Source organism: Rana temporaria, chromosome 6, assembly GCF_905171775.1.
Source record: "Rana temporaria chromosome 6, aRanTem1.1, whole genome shotgun sequence".
Taxonomy (NCBI): Eukaryota; Metazoa; Chordata; class Amphibia; order Anura; family Ranidae; genus Rana; species Rana temporaria.
Window position 1 is genome coordinate 9,546,411 of NC_053494.1, and position 19,762 is coordinate 9,566,172.

The 19,762-nt window shown below is 45.5% G+C and overlaps 1 protein-coding gene across 1 annotated transcript; it reads left to right on the plus strand.

The window, feature by feature from the left end:
- The first annotated feature begins 680 nt into the window (after window positions 1–680).
- On the plus strand, window positions 681–18,740 carry LOC120943032 (putative methyltransferase DDB_G0268948). Its single transcript, XM_040356089.1, has 8 exons — window positions 681–975; window positions 3,920–4,049; window positions 5,846–6,006; window positions 8,266–8,368; window positions 10,107–10,217; window positions 15,768–15,868; window positions 16,545–16,682; window positions 18,212–18,740. The coding sequence occupies exons 2-8, from the start codon at window positions 3,939–3,941 to the stop codon at window positions 18,300–18,302; spliced, it is 816 nt and encodes a 271-aa protein (XP_040212023.1). The 5' UTR covers window positions 681–975; window positions 3,920–3,938; the 3' UTR covers window positions 18,303–18,740.
- The last annotated feature ends 1,022 nt before the right edge of the window (window positions 18,741–19,762 follow it).

Sequence of the window (19,762 nt, forward strand, 5' to 3'; positions counted from 1 at the left end):
AAAAAAATATTGCTTTTTTTTTTTTTTTTCAAAATTGTCGCTCTTCTTTTGTTTATACGGAAAAAATTAAAACCGCAGAGGTGATCAAATACCACCAAAAGGATGCTCTATTTGTGGGGAACAAATTATTCAAATTTCATTTAGGTACAGTGTTGCATGAGCGCGCAATTGTCATTCAAATTGTGACAGCGCTGAAATATGGCTTGGGCAGGAAGGGGGTGAAAGTGCCCGGTATTGAAGTGGTTAAACATGCTTGGGCTGAACAAAGGTCTACAGTCACTAAACTGTTAAAAAAATTAAATTCAGACTCCATGCATCAGTCATCGGTCTCCTGTGTTTCCAAACACGGGTCAATTGAGGACTTCCTCTGACACCACCTTTCCTTGTACTCCGCCATTGCACTGCTGCTGCCTTCGTCACATTATATGCAGATCATACCAAGTGCAGACGGCGGGGGGAGAACAATGCAGAGATCCTGAGTCTGCATTCATTACACACAATGTATCCAGTCTACTCTCTTTTCAGATGGATACAATTCTTTGTTGTTACATTGTATCACTCACTCTCTTTATTTCTAGCAGTGTGTGTTTCCTGTTGTATATCCCCCTATAGAGAGGTGGAAGAGCCCGGCTCTGGGTTCCTGGATCTCACTCTGTGCTGTATGTATGTATGTATGATGTGTATGTATGATGTGTATTCATGTGTAGGCAGGGAAGGGATGAAGTATGATGGGGCGGTGGTGCTGACCGATAATTAAGAATAATAATTGTACATTAATGGATTCAGGCCAGCGATCTGCGATAAGTGATTACGGTGTTTGGAGAAGGCAGTGCCAGGTCTCTCATTAACTCTCTGCCAGCCTGGTCCAAAGTTCACCAAACTTCCATAGGCGGAGGACAGGCAGAGGTACGCCAGCGTCAAGTATTGTACCGCGGGCTGAGACGGCGAGTGATCTCTGGACACCATCTTCCTGGGGTGAGTTTACAGTCATTTGTCCACTTCTAAGTTCTGATTTATATAAATGTATAAGTGGGGCGGAGAACCTGGACTTCTAGTTCTGGATGGAGTGGGAGAGGATTCAAATGCTTTTCTGGTGAAGTGTTGTCACTGGGACAGGAAGTGAGAGGAAATTTCTCTAGTGGAGTCCTAGACAAAGGTAAAAAACATAAGAGTAATCTGCTCTGAGTTCCTGGGTCTGTACACCTGCTGTGCCCATTATGAGGGTTTCCCACCATCCCTGTGCTGAGTTCCTGGGTCTGTACACCTGCTGTGCCCATTATGAGGGGTTCCCACCATCCCTGTGCTGAGTTCCCGGGTCTGTACACCTTCTGTGCCCATTATGAGGGGTTCCCACCATCCTTGTGCTGAATTCCTAGGTCTGTACACCTGCTGTGCCCATTATGAGGGGTTCCCACCATCCCTGTGCTGAGTTCCCGGGTCTGTACACCCGCTGTGCCCATTATGAGGGGGTCCCACCATCCCTGTGCCGAGTTCCCGGGTCTGTACACCCGCTGTGCCCATTATGAGGGGGTCCCACCATCCCTGTGCTGAGTTCCCGGGTCTGTACACCTGTTGTGCCCATTATGAGGGGTTCCCACCATCCCTGTGCTGAGTTCCCGGGTCTGTACACCTTCTGTGCCCATTATGAGGGGTTCCCACCATCCTTGTGCTGAATTCCTAGGTCTGTACACCTGCTGTGCCCATTATGAGGGTTTCCCACCATCCCTGTGCTGAGTTCCTGGGTCTGTACACCTGCTGTGCCCATTATGAGGGGTTCCCACCATCCCTGTGCTGAGTTCCCGGGTCTGTACACCCGCTGTGCCCATTATGAGGGGTTCCCACCATCCCTGTGCTGAGTTCCCGGGTCTGTACACCCGCTGTGCCCATTATGAGGGGGTCCCACCATCCCTGTGCTGAGTTCCCGGGTCTGTACACCCGCTGTGCCCATTATGAGGGGTTCCCACCATCCCTGTGCTGAGTTCCTGGGTCTGTACACCTGCTGTGCCCATTATGAGGGGTTCCCACCGTCCCTGTGCTGAGTTCCTGGGTCTGTACACCCGTTGTGCCCATTATGAGGGGTTCCCACCATCCCTGTGCTGAGTTCCCGGGTCTGTACACCTGCTGTGCCCATTATGAGGGTTTCCCACCATCCCTGTGCTGAGTTCCTGGGTCTGTACACCTGCTGTGCCCATTATGAGGGGTTCCCACCATTCCTGTGCTGAGTTCCCGGGTCTGTACACCCGCTGTGCCCATTATGAGGGGGTCCCACCATCCCTGTGCCGAGTTCCCGGGTCTGTACACCCGCTGTGCCCATTATGAGGGGGTCCCACCATCCCTGTGCTGAGTTCCCGGGTCTGTACACCTGCTGTGCCCATTATGAGGGTTTCCCACCATCCCTGTGCTGAGTTCCCGGGTCTGTACACCCGCTGTGCCCATTATGAGGAGTTCCCACCATCCCTGTGCTGAGTTCCCGGGTCTGTACACCTGCTGTGCCCATTATGAGGGGTTCCCACCATTCCTGTGCTGAGTTCCCGGGTCTGTACACCTGCTGTGCCCATTATGAGGGGTTCCCACCATCCCTGTGCTGAGTTCCCGGGTCTGTACACCCGCTGTGCCCATTATGAGGGGTTCCCACCATCCCTGTGCTGAGTTCCTGGGTCTGTACACCTGCTGTGCCCATTATGAGGGGTTCCCACCATCCCTGTGCTGAGTTCCTGGGTCTGTACACCCGCTGTGCTCATTATGAGGGGTTCCCACCATCCCTGTGCTGAGTTCCTGGGTCTGTACACCTGCTGTGCCCATTATGAGGGGTTCCCACCATCCCTGTGCTGAGTTCCTGGGTCTGTACACCCGTTGTGCCCATTATGAGGGGTTCCCACCATCCCTGTGCTGAGTTCCCGGGTCTGTACACCTGCTGTGCCCATTATGAGGGGTTCCCACCATCCCTGTGCTGAGTTCCCGGGTCTGTACACCTGCTGTGCCCATTATGAGGGGTTCCCACCATCCCTGTGCTGAGTTCCCGGGTCTGTACACCTGCTGTGCCCATTATGAGGGGTTCCCACCATCCCTGTGCTGAGTTCCCGGGTCTGTACACCCACTGTGCCCATTATGAGGGGTTCCCACCATCCCTGTGCTGAGTTCCCGGGTCTGTACACCTGCTGTGCCCATTATGAGGGGGTCCCACCATCCCTGAGTTCCCAGGTCTCCAGACCAGTGGCATCACTAGGGTTGGTGTCAACTGGTGCGGTAATACATGGTGTCACCCCCCCCCCCCCACACACACACACACCCCTCAGCACAAAGCAGCCTAGTGCAAAAATATATATATTAATAAAAATGCCATAAAACTATCCCCTATTTTGCAAACGCTATAACTTTTGCGCAAACCAATCAATAAACGTTTATTGAGATTTTTTCTTTTTTTTTTTTAGGAAAAATATGTAGAAGAATACGTATCGGCCTAAACTGAGGAAAAAAAATGTTTTTTTTATATATTTTTGGGGGATATTTATTATGGTAAAAAGTAAAAAATATTGCATTTTTTTTCAAAATTGACGCTCCTATTTTTGTTTATAGCGCAAAAACTAAAAATCGCAGAGGTGATCAAATACCACCAAAAGAAAGCTCTATTTGTGGGAAATTTTGTTTGGGAGCCACGTCGCACGCCTGCGCAATAGTCAGTTAAAGCAACGCAGTGCCGAATCGCAAAAAGTGCTCTGGTCTTTGACCAGCAATATGGTCCGGGGGTTAAGTGGTTAAAAAAGAGAGTTTCATCTTTCCTATACAGGTTCCCATGTGTTTCTGCAAAGAGCCCCCACCCCCAGAAGGTCCCTTTTTTCTTTTACAAAAGTGGTCCTTTTTTATATTGTATGTATTTTTTTTTTTTATAAAAAATTTTTTTCCTGTTTTATTATTATAGGTGATAATCTGAGTCCAAAATGGCAACACAGCTGTTTGAAGGAAAGGAGCATGCGTCTTATTACCAAAAATTCAGGTTTGAGCCATCGCAAGAGATAATAGACCTTATCTTCGGTTATTTGGAGGAAAGGGTGAGTGACGCTTCTGTCTGGTATGTCCAGCTTAAAACAATATGGAAATTGTAAAATTTTAAAGATAATTACTTTTCTTAGATAAGCGGGGCCACGCATGTTGTTTTTTTTTTTTAAAGGGGTTGTCCAGACCAGTGTTTCTCAACTCCATTCCTTAAGGCACCCCAACAGGTCATGTTTTCAGGCTTTCCATTATTTTGCACAGGTGATTTGATCAGTTTCACTGCCTTAGTACCGTATATACTCGAGTATAAGCCGACCCGAATATAAGCCAGGGCACCTAATTTTACCACAGAAAACTGGGAAAACGCATTGACTCGAGTATAAGCCTAGGGTGAGAATGCAGCAGCAGCTACTGTAAGCGGAAAAGAGGGTCAACAATGCCCATTGCAACCTCACTTTGCCCATTGCAACCTGACCGTACCCTACATCACTGTGCCCATTGCAACCTCACTGTGCCCAACCTCACTGTGCCCATTGCAACCTGACCGTACCCTACATCACTGTGCCCAACCACACTGTGCCCATTGCAACCTCACTATACCCATTGCAACCTCACTGTACCCAACCTCACTGTGCCCATTGCAACCTCACTGTACCCAACCTCACTGTGCCCATTGCAACCTCACTGTGCCCATTGCAACCTCACTGTACCCATTGCAACCTCACTGTACCCAACCTCACTGTGCCCATTGCAACCTCACTGTGCCCATTGCAACCTCACTGTGCCAGAGTCGGCGTACCTGAAATTCTTGACAGGCTGCGGGCGCCCATTCATTTTTTAAAAGTCGCGGTCTCCTCCTGGTCCTGTTCCGTGATAGGCGTTTCCCAGCAGACACTGGGGCAGATTTATCAATAGATACGACGGCGGATCTCCTGATCCGCCGTCGTATCTGTGAGACCCGACGGTCGGATCTGTGAGATCCCACCGTCGGAGCTATGCGACTGATTCATAAGAATCAGTTCCGCATAGATCTCCCTTGGATCCGACTGGTGTAAGTGACTTACACCAGTCGAATCTTAGGCTGTAATCTCCCGCCGGCCACTAGGTGTCGTCGCAATTTTTTACCCGTCGCATATGCAAATGAGGAAAACCGCCGATTCACGTCCGTACGCCCGCCCGTCGCTCGTTTTCTACGTCGTTTGCGTTCGGGTTTTTCCGGCGGATAGCTACCCCTGCTTCTATGAGGGGTAGCTAATGTTAAGTATGGCCGACGTTCCCGCGCCGATTTTTTAATTTTCTACGTCGTTTGCGTACCGCGATCGGGAATACCGATGGCCGCAAACGACGTACCCGCCGCAAACAATGACGTCGTAGCGACGTCATTTGGAGCATGCGCACTGGGCTTTTTCGCCCCGGCGCATGCGCAGTTAAATTGGCGCGGGAACGCGCCTGATTTAAATTGTACACTCCCCCTAGCCGCGGAATTTGCATTCCGCCGGGGGGAGTTAGGATCCGACGGTGCAGTTTGCGAAGGTAAGTGCTTTATGAATCATGCACTAGCCTCGCAAAATTGCGCCGGTGGATCGTAAATCAGATAGATTACGCGGATCTAAAGATTTAAAGATTCCAGACAAGGCCTTAGGGGCCTTAGATAGATTTATCCCTGTGCTGGGAGTGTGCAGTGAGCGTGCTCTCAGCACAGAAATCATGGCCGTCTATGGACTCGTACATGCAGAGTAGGGGCTTTAAAGCCCACCCTCTTTTAAAATATATGCATGACATGGGCAGGAACTGAAAGCAGCAACATTGTCCCTCTGATATATTTTTGAAGATTTTTTTTATATCCTCCCAGTTACCCAAACCGTATGGATTGGCCGTGGACGTTGGCTGTGGAACGGGGCAAAGCACAAGAATTCTCGCTCCATACTTCAAGAAAGTTCTTGGAACTGATATCAGTGAGGCTCAGATAGAGGAGGCCAAGAAAGCATCGGGGTCATCCAATGTCACATACAGGTGGGGATATTCGAAACGTTTTTCATTCTTTACATTCAGGGGAGGACCAGGAACCTTTTGGCCTGGGGGAGCACACCCAACCAAGTAGCCCCTTTCCTGGTATGAACAGACCTCTTTGAGCTAAAGAAAGCTTACCATTTAAACTCTGAGCTCCATGACACAGTGGGACTGCTGTGTTACAACCTGCCTGGCACGTTAGGAATCTGGCCGTGGGTGGGGTGGGCCGGATAAATGTCCTCCGTGGGCCGCATGTAGTTTGAGGACCCCTGATCTAAAGTGTGCCATGGTGTTGCAGCGATGTGTGGGTATTCCTAAAATACATTGTTTAGTATTGTTGGGGTGATTGGTGGGCATTCCTAAAGAACCATTGTTGGATGATGTTGGGGGGAATTGCTATAGGACATTTTTGGAGGATGTTGGGGTAATTGGTGAGAAATTCCTAAAGAACATTGTTGGGGTGATTGGTGGGTATTCCTAAAAGACATTGTTGGAAGATGTTGGCTTTATTTTTGGGTATTCCTAAAGAACCGTTGTTGGATGATGTTGGGAGGATTGGGGGGAATTGCTATAGGACATTGTTGGGGGATGTTGGGGTGATTGGTGGGTATTCCTAAAGAACCATTGTTGGATGATGTTGGGGGGAATTGCTATAGGACATTGTTGGGGGATGTTGGGGTAAATTGTGCATATTCCTAAATTACAATTTCGGAGGATGTTGTAGTAATTGGTGAGAAATTCCTAAAGAACATTGTTGGTGATTGGTGGGTATTCTGAAAGGACATTGTTGGAGGATGTTGGGGTGATTTGTCTCAATTCCAAAAGAACAATTGTTGGATGATGTTGGGGGGAATTGCTATAGGACATTTTTGGCGGATGTTGGGGTAATTGGTGAGAAATTCCTAAAGAACATTGTTGGGGTGATTGGTGGGTATTCTTAAAAGACATTGTTGGAAGATGTTGGCTTGATTTTTGGGTATTCCTAAAGAACCGTTGTTGGATGATGTTGGGAGGATTGGGGGGAATTCCTGTAGGACATTGTTGGGGGATATTGGGGTGATTGGTGGGTATTCCTAAAGAACCATTGTTGGATGATGTTGGGCGGAATTGCTATAGGACATTGTTGGGGGATGTTGGGGTAAATGTTGCATATTCCTAGATTCTCATATTCCTAAATTACAATTTTGGAGGATGTTGTAGTAATTGGTGGGAAATTCCTAAAGAACATTATTGGGGTGATTGGTGGGTATTCTGAAAGGACATTGTTGGAGGATGTTGGTGTGAATGGTGGGCATTCCTAAAGAACCATTGTTGGATAATGTTGAGGGGAATTCCTATAGGACATTTTTGGAGGATGTTGTGGTAATTGGTGAGAAATTCCTAAAGGACATTGATGGACGATGTTGGGGTGATTGGTGTATATTACTAAAGAACATTTTTGGGGTGATTGGTGAGTATTCCTAAAGGACATTGTTGGGGGTGATTGGTGGGTATTCCTAAAGGACGTTGTTGGGGTGATTGGTGGGCATTCCTAAAGAACCATTGTTGGATAATGTTGGGGGGAATTCCTATAGGACATTTTTGGAGGATGTTGGGGTGATTGGTGCATATTACTAAAGAACATTTTTGGGGTGATTGGTGGGTATTCCTAAAGGACGTTGTTGGGGTGATTGGTGGGCATTCCTAAAGGACGTTGTTGGGGTGATTGGTGGGCATTCCTAAAGGACGTTGTTGGGGTGATTGGTGGGTATTCTGAAAGGACATTGTTTAGAGATGTTGGGATGAATGGTGGGTATTCCTAAAGGACATTGTTGGAGGATGTTGGGGTGATTTGTCTGCATTCCTAAAGAACCATTGTTGGATAATGTTGGGGGGACTTCCTATAGGACATTTTTGGAGGATGTTGGGGTGATTGGTGTATATTACTAAAGAACATTTTTGGGGTGATTGGTGTATATTACTAAAGAACATTTTTGGGGTGATTGGTGGGTATTCCTAAAGGACGTTGTTGGGGTGATTGATGGGATATTTCTTAAGACATTGATGGGGATGTTCTGGTGATTGGTGGGTATTCCTAAAGGACGTAGTTCGGGGATGTTGCAGTGAATTTCCCAGTGAATCCTTTAGAAATATATCAGACCCTTGTTTCATCTGGGATGGATTGAGGCAGAAATGTCAGACGCACAGAGGCCAGGGTTGGGCTTCAAATGTAACCAGATGGTGTCACTACTTATATAGTCTAATGATCTATAATTCCTGCAGTGCCTGTCCAGCTGAAGAGGTGCCGGTCGGTGACGCCTCTGTCGATCTACTAACAGCGTGTGCTGCTGTCCATTGGTTTGACATTGAGAAGTTTCTAAAAGAGGTAAAAACTGAGTCTTCTCGTTGCATTTTTTTTTCCTGATTGCTGCACCTTGTAAAATGTGATATACATTACATACGCCTGAGAACTGCATTCTGTACACTGTGCTGCATGTTAACATAACCTGCACCCCTAAACATTGTACTGCATGTTCCATACTGCTGTACAATGCATGCATTTTGAATGTTGCTTACCTTCTACATTATGGTTTATTTTACATAGCCTAAACTGCTATATGTAGGCTGTGCTGTATATTGCATACAGTGGGTCACTGCAATCTGTTCACTGTGCTGTGCAATATACACCAAACTAAACTCAAATAAAACAGACTGAACACCAAAAGCCTCTGCTCCACTGCTGTTTAATCCATTGACAACACACTGAAAACTCCTGCTGGAAGCCATGCTCTAATGCTTTTCACCAAATCACCGGCTTAACCCTAAAGTCTTGTCATGGGTGAAACCCTTCAGGGGCGTGGCTTCTGGCAGGAGTATTCAGTGTGTGAAGTTGGTGGATTACACAATTGTAGAGCAGAGGCTTTTTATGTACAGCCAGTCTTATTGGAATTTAGAGGGGAATGGAGTGTGAGTTGATTCCTGGGATTAGGAAGTAAAGGAAGATACTGAACGTAGATGTGGGTCGGGATCACTGAACATATAAATGAATGGCTGGACTCAGTGTATAGAGTGCAGCAGTCAAGAATATGTAATGTATAGCACAATGTACAATATTATACTTCACACTGGACTGCTACACTCTATACACTGTGCTATATAATACTGTATATTCCCCAAGTCACTGAACTCTATATGCTATAGAGTTCAGTGATTTGTAGACATGTGCATTTGTCCGAATGCATTTTCGTCCGAATTTCAGGTATTTTCGTTATCATTTTAACAAATGAAAACGAACGTGCATAATCCGAAAGATCCAAATAAAAAATGCTTTATTTTAGTTTTTGTTGCTCGATATAGATGGAAGGTTCGACATGACGGTGACAATAGCGATCTGTGTCTATCAAGCCTGCGGTCGAAAGTGCCGAACCTGACTCTATCAGTCCGAGATTATTCTACATAGAGAGAAAAGATTTCGACATTATAGAGACAGTGTTGGGGTAGACCATTCGACATGAACGACGAAAATTCGACAAAGCATCGAAAAAACATACAAACGTTGAATCCGTCATTGAAGGTTTATGGTGTCTGTCGAAAGTTCTAAGAAGATTCGACTAAGAAGCTAAACTGTACAACGCCGCAATCGTACATTTCCAGGCCAATTGCTCGGCCCATAGACTATAGAAGAATTCTAATGTTGGTTGACTAGTAGTAATAATTTATAAATATAATTATTACTAGTGTCATACAACATTAGAATTCTACTATTGCTTGTACATTCGACTGGAAATGTACGATCGCGGCGTCGTACAGTTCAGCTGCTCCGTCTAATCTTCTTAGAACATCCGACAGACACCATAAGCCTTCAATGACAGATTCGACCTTAATTTATTCGGATTTTCGGATGAATGTATTTTTTTATGAAACAAAATAATTAAAAACAAATCTCGGGAGTAGCTAAATTGATAAATTTTTCGGACGAAAATGAAATTCCGGAACAAAATATTTCAGTGTGCGCATGTCCAGTGATTTGTACACTTTTTTTTTTTAATAAATTCAGTATTTCACCCTAGTCAGTGAAGGGACACACTTTTGCTGATGTAATAATGTAGATGTCCTCCTTTCAGGTCGATCGGATCTTAAAGCCACGAGGCTGCCTTGCTTTATTCTCCTATCTCCCCAGTATGGAAGTTCACTACAAGGACCGCTCAGAACAGATGACTCAAGTCTTTGCAGACGTTAGTATTGAAGAGCTTTGTGTTTTCAGTCTCCTTTGTCTTACATACTGCCTTGTTTTAGATATCGCTGTTAAGTAAACCTGGCATGATATAAAAGTCTGGTGCCGCACCCTCTGGAGGCTTCCAAACCTGGGATGCTCAATATGCAAATACTGACTGACTCTAAAGTCAGAGTTATGCCCCTCCTACTTCATGTACAATGCTCTTGTTTCTCTTGGGCAAAAAGTGACAGTGCATTGTACTGGGGGATTTTCTGGTAGCCCTCATATTAAAGTGATACTAAAGGTTCGATTTTTCTATTTATTTATTTTTTTAAATACCAAGCATGTCATACTTACCTACACTGTGCAGTTTGTTTTGCACAGAGTGGCCCCCGAAGAGCGGTTTATGGGGTCCCATGGCGGCTGTCTCGCCTCGCCCCCGCATCAGATAACCCCCCTCTGGGAAGCGCTCTCCCAAAGGGGTTACCTTTCAGGCGCGCTCCCGAGTCCTGCATTTGGCATCCATAGCCACCGAGTGCAGGACTCGGCCCTGCGGCACCCACGTCATTGGATTTGATTGACAGCAGTGCGAGCCAATGGCTGCGCTGCTATCAATCTATCCAATGAAGAGCCGAGAACCCCAGGCAAAGATCCAGCACGTTCTCGATGCGGAACTTTCCATGGCTCATGTAAGTAAAACGTGGGGGGAGGCTGGGGGGGGCGGTAATTGGCAGATGTTTTTTCACCTTAATGCATAGGATATTGTAACGGTCAGGGGTTAACGCCGTTTACGATATTCGATTCCACCAACCCAAGACAGCTTATCCGACACTCCACAATCCGGCAGACAGGACCCATTGGATTTCCCCAGGAAACGAGACACACACAGCTCTGTCTCTGGTTCCAAACAGATAGGAATACTTTAATGGTAAACTCAGCTGGTTATATACAGTTAGAAACCAAATCTGGACAATGCCTCACTCCACCCACAACATCACACAAAGGGGTGCTAACGAGTCCCCCTCAATCCACATCTTAGACAGACTTTCTGACTCTGCGATAAGCTATTCCCACCTGCTACATAAAACACATTCCTTTAGTAAACATAATTGACATGCTAATCCACTACACCTGAAAGGTCAGACATCTGACCTTTCAGACTGCCAACACATATCTATCATCAATAGAACTTTCACACAATACAGCAGGGATCCTCAAACTACGGCCCTCAAGCTGTTGCGGAACTACACATCCCATGAGGCATTGTAAAACTCTGAAATTCACAGACATGACTAGGATCAATGGGAATTGTAGTTCCTGAACAACTGGAGGGCCATAGTTTGAAGACCCATGTAATACAGTGTCATTAGCATACACAATGAAAGGTTCTTGAGAGGCAGACTTAATTAGCACAATAGACAATAGAATGCAATCACAGCAAGCTTTTATCATTACAGCCAGGTAGACTTAATTAGCACCTCAACAGTCTATGTGTCCCCACATGAATGAATACTGTCCTATTGACCTGTTGGGGTCAGAATAAACCACTTGTAATATTTCAAGATATCCTGCAATACATGAATTATCATTATTGTCCCATCTCATGTAATTCATGATATTATTTCTCAGTCATCCTATGCCCCTATTGGACATAGGATGACCCTAGACCCAAGAGTCATTAGTGAAGCTGGCACAGGAGTACCCCGCATCCTTCAAAAGTCTCTGGGTATCACAGGCCATTTCGTTACACATATATTAAGGTGAAAAAAACAGGAACCTTTACAACCCCTTTAATTCCAAGCTCCTGGGGGTCCCGGGGCCCCTCAGCATGAATCTGTGATATGTTGGTTCCTTGTGTGATCTGATTTTCAAACCTTTGGTCATCTTCAGTCATTCTGTACTTTAGAATATGTGCTTTAAATGCAATATTAATCAGGCAAATTATTAATTGTTATCACTAACTGAGAGTCCACTTGACTCCAAATAGATTACTCGGCGCACAATCTGCATTCATTCAATTAATAATTGTTCATTTACGGGGCCCATTAGGGATGATTTATTAACAGCAAATAGGCTGTGCACAGAGAGCTACAGAGCTAGGTAAGTGAGGGGAACTGACCGCCACCATCCAGTTATGTGCAAGCAAAAACTTATTTTTTTCTTCCTTGCATGTGATTGGGTAATCTTTGTAAAGCTCTGGAGCAACTGCACTTGAAAGGTGCACGGTTTGTTTGCCTTTTAGTTAATCAACTCCACTGATGCTTAAAGTGATTGTAAAGCTTTGATTAAAAAAAATAACAAACATGTCATACTTGCCTCCACTGTGCAGTTTGTTTTGCATAGCGTGTCCCCGATCCTCCTCTTCTGGGGTCCCCCAGTGGCTCTAATGGCTCCTCCCCGCATCAGATAACATCCTAGGAGAAGCTCTCTCCCGGGGGGTTACCTTGCAGCGTGCTCCAGAGTCCAGTATTCGGCGTCCATAGACTCCATATGTAGGACTCGACCCCGCCCCCCGGCACCCACGTCATTGGATTTTATTGACAGCAGTGGGAGGCAATCGACTCAAGAGTCGGAACACCGTGCAGAGAGGGAGATTGTTAGTGTTTTTTTTCACCTTAAAGCCAAGCTCCACCCTAAAGTAGAACTTCCGCTCATCGGAACCACCCCCCCCCCCTCCGGTGTGACATTTGACACCTTTCAGGGGGGTGCAGATACCTGTCTAAAGACAGGTATTTGCACCCACTTCCGGCCACAGTCTGCGGGTAGACTGCGGGCAGGACGTCAGATCCCCCCCCCCTCCCGTTGTGTTCTGGAAAAACACAGCTCCCAGTACACATCGGGAACCAGACAGCACGGCTCTGCGCGACTCACGCATGCGCCGCAGGGAACCAGGCAGTGAAGCCGGAGCGCTTCACTTCCTGGTTCCCTCACCGAGGATGGCGGTGGGGAGCAGCAGAGTGACGAGCAAATTGCCTGTCTTCTGCTGCGGACGCCGCTGGACTCCAGGACAGGTAAGTGTCCTAATATTAAAAGTCGGCAGCTGCAGCATTTGTAGCTGCTGGCTTTTAATATTTGTTTTTTTCGGCAGACATCCGCTTTAATGCATAGGATGCATTAAGGTGAAAAAACACGAGCCTTTACAATCCCTTTAATCCCTAACATCGGCACCCACCCGCTGAGAGGCTAAAACCTAACTCCAAGCAGTTTAGATAGAAAGGAGCCCCAGTCAGTGGTTAAAAATGCAACAAAGATTGCCAACTCTTCGTTGATGTGCCATGCAGTAATTCAATTCTACCACTAGATGTCCTCAGTCTTCTGGACTGAATGTAATGCAGGTGTATTAATGTATGGCACATACTGTACCATATTGTTTTTGTTATTCATGTCAAAGCAAAATAAATGTGTGTGTGTGTGTGTGTGTGTAATAAAATACATATATTTGCAGTTATTTATTTTAAGTCCACAAATCCAATCCAGAAAAATAAAAAATGTTCCCTTGTAGAGGGCTACCCAGTGCCGGCCCAAGACATTGTTCTGCCTGGGACCAAGAATAAAATGATGCCTCCCCCCCCCCAGAAAAAAAATCACGCCAACCAAAAGGCCCCCACATTCATTATTTTATATCATGATAACTAAAGGGGACCTGTCATGGCTCTATACATGTATAAAGAGGACCTGTCATGGTTCTATATGTGTATAAAGAGGACCTGTCATGGCTCTATACATGTATAAAGAGGACCTGTCATGGCTCTATACATGTATAAAGAGGACCTGTCATGGCTCTATACATGTATAAAGAGGACCTGTCATTACTCTTTACATGTAAAGGAATATCAAGAGGACCTGTCATGGCTCTATAAATGTATATATGACTATAAAGAGTACTTGACATGGCTCTATACATGTATAAAGGAGTATAACGAGTGCCTGTCATGGCTCTATACATGTATAGGAGTATAAAGAGGACCTGTCATGGCTCTATACATGTATATAGAGGACCTGTCGAGACTCTTTACATGTAAAGGAATATAAAGAGGACCTGCCATGGCTCTATAAATGTATATAGGAGTATAAAGAGGACCTGCCATGGCTCTATAAATGTATATAGGAGTATAAAGAGGACCTGTCATGGCTCTATACATGTATAAAGGAATATAACAAGGGCCTGTCATGGCTCTATAGATGTATAAAGAGGGCCTGTCATGGCTCTATACATGCATATAGGCTTATAAAAGGACCTAATATGGCTCTATACATGTATCCAGGAGTATAAAGGGACCTGTGAATTGCCGGTGGCCACAATGTCTTTTGCGCTAACTAATCAATGTACGCTAAATGTGTTTTTTTTTTTGGTAACAAAAATATGTAGAAGAATACATATTGGCCTAAACTGAAGAAAATAGTTTTTTTCAAAATTTTGGGGATATTTATTATAGCAAAAAGTTAAAAAAATATATATATTTATAGCACAAAAAATAAAAACCGCAGTTGTGATCAAATATCACCAAAAGAAAGCTCTATTTGTGGGAAAAAAAGGACATCAATTTTATTTGGGTAGCGGAGCTGGCGGAACGGGCTGGTGTGGACATCAGTATGCTGCCTCCCTAAAAGTGCTGCCTGGTACCCATGGTACCACCCGGTCCCATCATAGGGCCGGCCCTGGGGCTACCCTCACATTTTTCAAAGGTAAAATGCTTGTTTAGGTCTTGGGGGGGCCACAGAAAGAAGTTCCCACTGACTGCAGGAATGCGAAGTGGTGTATGGAGTACAGCCAAACTCGCACCATTTCATTCCCGCATGTCAGTCCCGATTTCAGGGGCGATTTTAGAGACACCTGTGCGGGTTTCTGCACAGATGTCAATGGGGATCGCACCCCAAAATCGCTAAAAGTAGTACAGAAACTACTTTGTACAGAAAGTACAGAAATTGGTGCAGCGCCAGCAAATGCGGCGTCTCATTGCCACTGATTGTGAACCAGGGTTTACTTCCTTGACTCCTTCCACCTCCAGAGCTCTCCTGTACTCTCCTACCTGCCGTCTCTTGCAAGGGTCCCCTCTTTTCAGCTTCTGTCAGGGGACAGGCTTTTCTACTCTTTATAAAGAAAATAAACTGTAATGCCGCGTACACACGATCGTAAAGTCCGACAAGAAAACCGTGGATTTTTTTCCGACGGCATCTTGGCTCAAACTTGTGTTGCACGGTCACACCAAATTCCGACCGTCAAGAACGCGGTGACTTACAACACGACGACGAGCCGAGAAAAATGAAGTTCAATGCTTCCGAGCATGCGTGGTTTTTGGAATTGCATACAGACGATCGTAATTTCCTCAAAGAACTTTTCTTGTCGGAATTTCCGATCGTGTGTACGCGGCATAACACTTTGCACACCTTTTATTTTGATGCAACTGGGAAGTATTTAGTCGATTTTTTTTTTTTTTTTTTTTAAACTGGAAGTTCAATTGGGTTTTAAAGTGGACCCTCCTTTTTTAAATGTAGGTTAGGTATAACATAATGAAAAATACCTCCATTGTCTCCATATGTAAAGACAAAGTGTTCACTTATTTTCCAGGTGGAAGATATTCTGTCTCCATATCAGCATGAGAAGGTTCACCATGTGAAGACCGGATACAAGGAAATATCTGAAGCCATCCCTTACACCGACAAAAGAAGGTCCGACTACTTTGTATAGCAGGGCTCAAAATTTCAAGTCCTGAGCTACTAGCCAGGCTCAGCTTTACTGACCACCCCTCACAGTAGTAACGCCATCTTTACTGATCCTCCTCACAGTAGTAACCCCAGCTTTACTGATCCCCCTCACAGTAGTAACCCCCAGATTTCTTGATCCCCCCCCCTATCAATATTAACCCCCGGGTCTGATGATCCTCTGGTTTTCTGATCCTTCTCTCTATCCAGTCCCCGCTCACTCCTTACTATATTGCTCCCATGCTGCACGCTAGAGATGGGCTCAGGAGTGTTCTGGATCCTGGTCCCAAACCACCTGTCAGATTACACCCCCCCCCCCCAGGAAGCCGAACCTGCACACCACTAATTATATTAATAATTATTCTCTGTATTAATCACCCTAGTTTATATCGCTTATACAGCATATGATCCCACTATTATTATTATACAGGATTTATATAGCGCCAACAGTTTACGCAGCGCTTTACAATATAAAAGGGAGACAATACAGTTACAATACAATAAAATACAAGAGGATTAAGAGGGCCCTGCCCAGAAGAGCTTACAATCTAATATATAAATAACTGATAATAGGAATGTAAGGATTGCATTTGTTTTCTTTAACCTCTTCATTATTAACTCGCAGTGCTGTTTGACTTTGCAGAATAGAAAGTGTTGTGACCAAGATCCGAGTGCCATTGACAGGGCTGATGGGTCTTATTCAGACCTTCTCCATGTTCCAGACGTATCTTAGGACGGAGCCTGAGAAAGCAAAGGAAATGATAAGAACAGTAGAGGAAAGGTGAGACTGTAGGTGAATGGGACAGGAAATGGCCGGGAACAGAGGACAAGAAAGGTACAAATTGTGCAGCAGCGTTGTCACCCTGAGGACTGAGTGATCTGAGGAAATGAAGCTTTACATGAAGTCTTTAAGTAATCAACAAACACAAGCCCAAATCCAGCTAACACTTAAAAAAAGAAAAGGGAAAAAAAAAGATTCATATCTCTGTACAGACTTGGGGTCGGTCATTAAACAGGTTCTTGCAAGGTCCAGACCTGTGTACAGGCTAGGGCTGGTCAATGCGTCATTGCATAGGCTCTTACAGGGTCCAGATCTTTGTAAAGACTAGAGGCTGGTCAATGCTTAGGCTGTTGCCAGGTCCATATCACTGTACAGACTTGGGGTTGGTCAATGCACAGGCTCTTGCAAGGTCCAGACCTCTATACAGACTTGGGGCTGGTCAATGCATAGGCTGTTGCAAGGTCCAGATCTTTGTGCAGAGTTGGGACTGGTCAATGCTTAGGCTGTTGCATGGTCCAGACCTACAGTATGTACAGACTTGGGAATGGTCAATGCATAGGCTCTTGCAAGGTAAAGATTTTTGTACAGACTAGGGGCTGGTCAATGCTTGGGCTGTTGCATGGTCCAGATCTATGTACAGACTTGGGGCTGGTCAATGCATAGGCAGCAAGGTCCAGATCTCTGTACAGACCTGGGGCTGGTCAATGCATAGGCTCTTTCAAGGTCAAGGTCTTTGTACAGACTAGGGTTTGGTCACTGCTTAGGCTGTTGCAAGGTCCAGACCTATGTACAGACTTGGGGCTGGTCAATGCATAGGCATTAAGGTCCAGATCTCTGTACAGACTTGGGGCTGGTCAATGCTTAGGCTGTTGCATGGTCCAGATCATTGTACAGACTTGGGGTTGGTCGATGCACAGGCTCTTGCACGGTCCAGACCTCTATACAGACTTGGGGTTGGTCGATGCACAGGCTCTTGCACGGTCCAGACCTCTATACAGACTTTGGGTTGGTCGATGCCCAGGCTCTTGCAAGGTTCAGATCTCTGTACAGACTTGGAGCTGGTCAATGCACAGGCTCTTGCACGGGGGCTGGTCTGTACAGAGGTATGGACTTTCTGCTATGGGTCTGGAGGAACCATTTCAGTGACAAACTGCCATGCTGCCGGGAATCTCTCCATGGTGACAGATGAAAGTTGTAGGGACTTCCAGTCATCATTCCTGGACGTTAATGATGCAGCTGTGTGAGCAGAGCCATACACAATCCCCCTGAATTAAATAAATAAATAAATAAATAAATAAGACTTCCAAGAGGATGCACCTGGGTTCTGGGGATGGGGCATGAATCAATATTTCATGTTACACCCTAAATACGAATGTAATATAATCAGGGTCCAAACAGTGGACTTGGCCTTTAACCCCACTGGAAGCCACCAAATTACACATTTTGAGTAGAACAAGTGTTAAGTTTGGATGGGTTTAGGGCATTATTCTTTGGGAATGATCTCAGGCTATGCATGATTCCTGTTTCAGGTTCCTTCAGATCATGGGGACGTCCTCCACTGAAACGGAGGTTGAAGTTTGGCTACGAAACATCCTCGTATTGGCTTCTAAACCGCAGTGAAGCAAGGATTTGGAAAACCAACGCTGAGACATGGCAGGCGACCCCGCCGATCAGTATTTTACCATATCAGAATTCGGAGACCCCATTGATCAGTATTTACCTTATCAGAGTTCTGTTAACGGTTTAAATATGTCAGATTTTCAAATGGAAAAAATCTTGTGTAATCCTCTCTATATAAAATAAAACTAAAGAAAAAAATGTATACACCAAATGTGACAATGTAGCAAAAAGTCCAAATAAAGAAAAATATTTCTAGATGTATAACTTTTCTATCTTCTGTGATCATTTTCAACTATTTCTGTTTAGGAATCTCTCCAAGTAGCTCAGTCCCATACACCAGTACTCACAAAAAACTCAGTAGATCGGGGTCTCCAAACATTTTAAAAAAAGGGCCAGTTTACTGTTCTTCAGATCTAAGGGGGGCCGGTGGGCATTGGGAGTAGAAAAAGGTCCTGCAGTTAGTGGGAATAAACAATGCCCCATCTTTGGTTTCAGTGGGAGGTATAGCGTCCAATTGTTGGTGTCATTGGGCCCCTATTGCTGGTGTCATTGGGGGGGGGGGGGAATTGTGGCCAATCTTTGGTGTCATTGGGAGGAATTCTGCCCCTTCATTGGGTGTCAGTAGGGGGGAAGGGGGGGTTATGCACTAATATTGGTATCCATGGATTATATTCGTATTCCATGGGTCGGATAGAAGCAAGCAAAGGGCCGAATCTGGTTCCAGGGCTACAGTTGGGAGACCACTGCACTAGAGGGTATTGGATCTTATTATGATCTACAGTGCTTGATTACCCTCTTTTATGGCAGCTTTGGGCATAAATGCAGCAGTAAAGCAGGTAAGACTTCACACCCAGGCTCTGCATGTATGCATTGCTGTTTTGTTCTGGGGGGCATTCCATCAGCACCACATGAACTGTCATGGACTACTCATGATCAACTACCGATGTCATGGAGTGGATAGGATGATCTCAAGATGACTTCATCACTGCACAGCCAATTGCAATGCTCAGAATTATCAGGAGCCTTCCCTACCAGCCTCGGGTGTCACAGCAGGAGCAGGGACATACAGTGGCTGGAAGGTGGACCTGGTGGCTCATCATTGGGGGGCTGGCTACAAAAACCCAAAAGATAGCTGGTTTCTGATGAATATGGCGGCGCAGGTCCCGGTTTGTGGTAGCAGAGCAGCAGATTGCGGCAGGACAAGGCTAGATTTGGTGCATAGATGAGTATGTTTTCTGGAGACAGCCCTACATAACAGGTAAGAGGGGATGGAAAAGAAAAAGCAGTGGGAACCTTCTATGATGCCATCTCCTGCCATTTCATAGCCACCTATTCCAACAATGATGCTGTAGCCTCCAGCTTTCTTCTTTGGAGGTGCAGGTGCATCCTGAGGGTCTTCCTTCAAAAGTGTCAAGGGTTGCCTCTTATTCATAAAAATGTACTTATTACCCCTCTAGTAA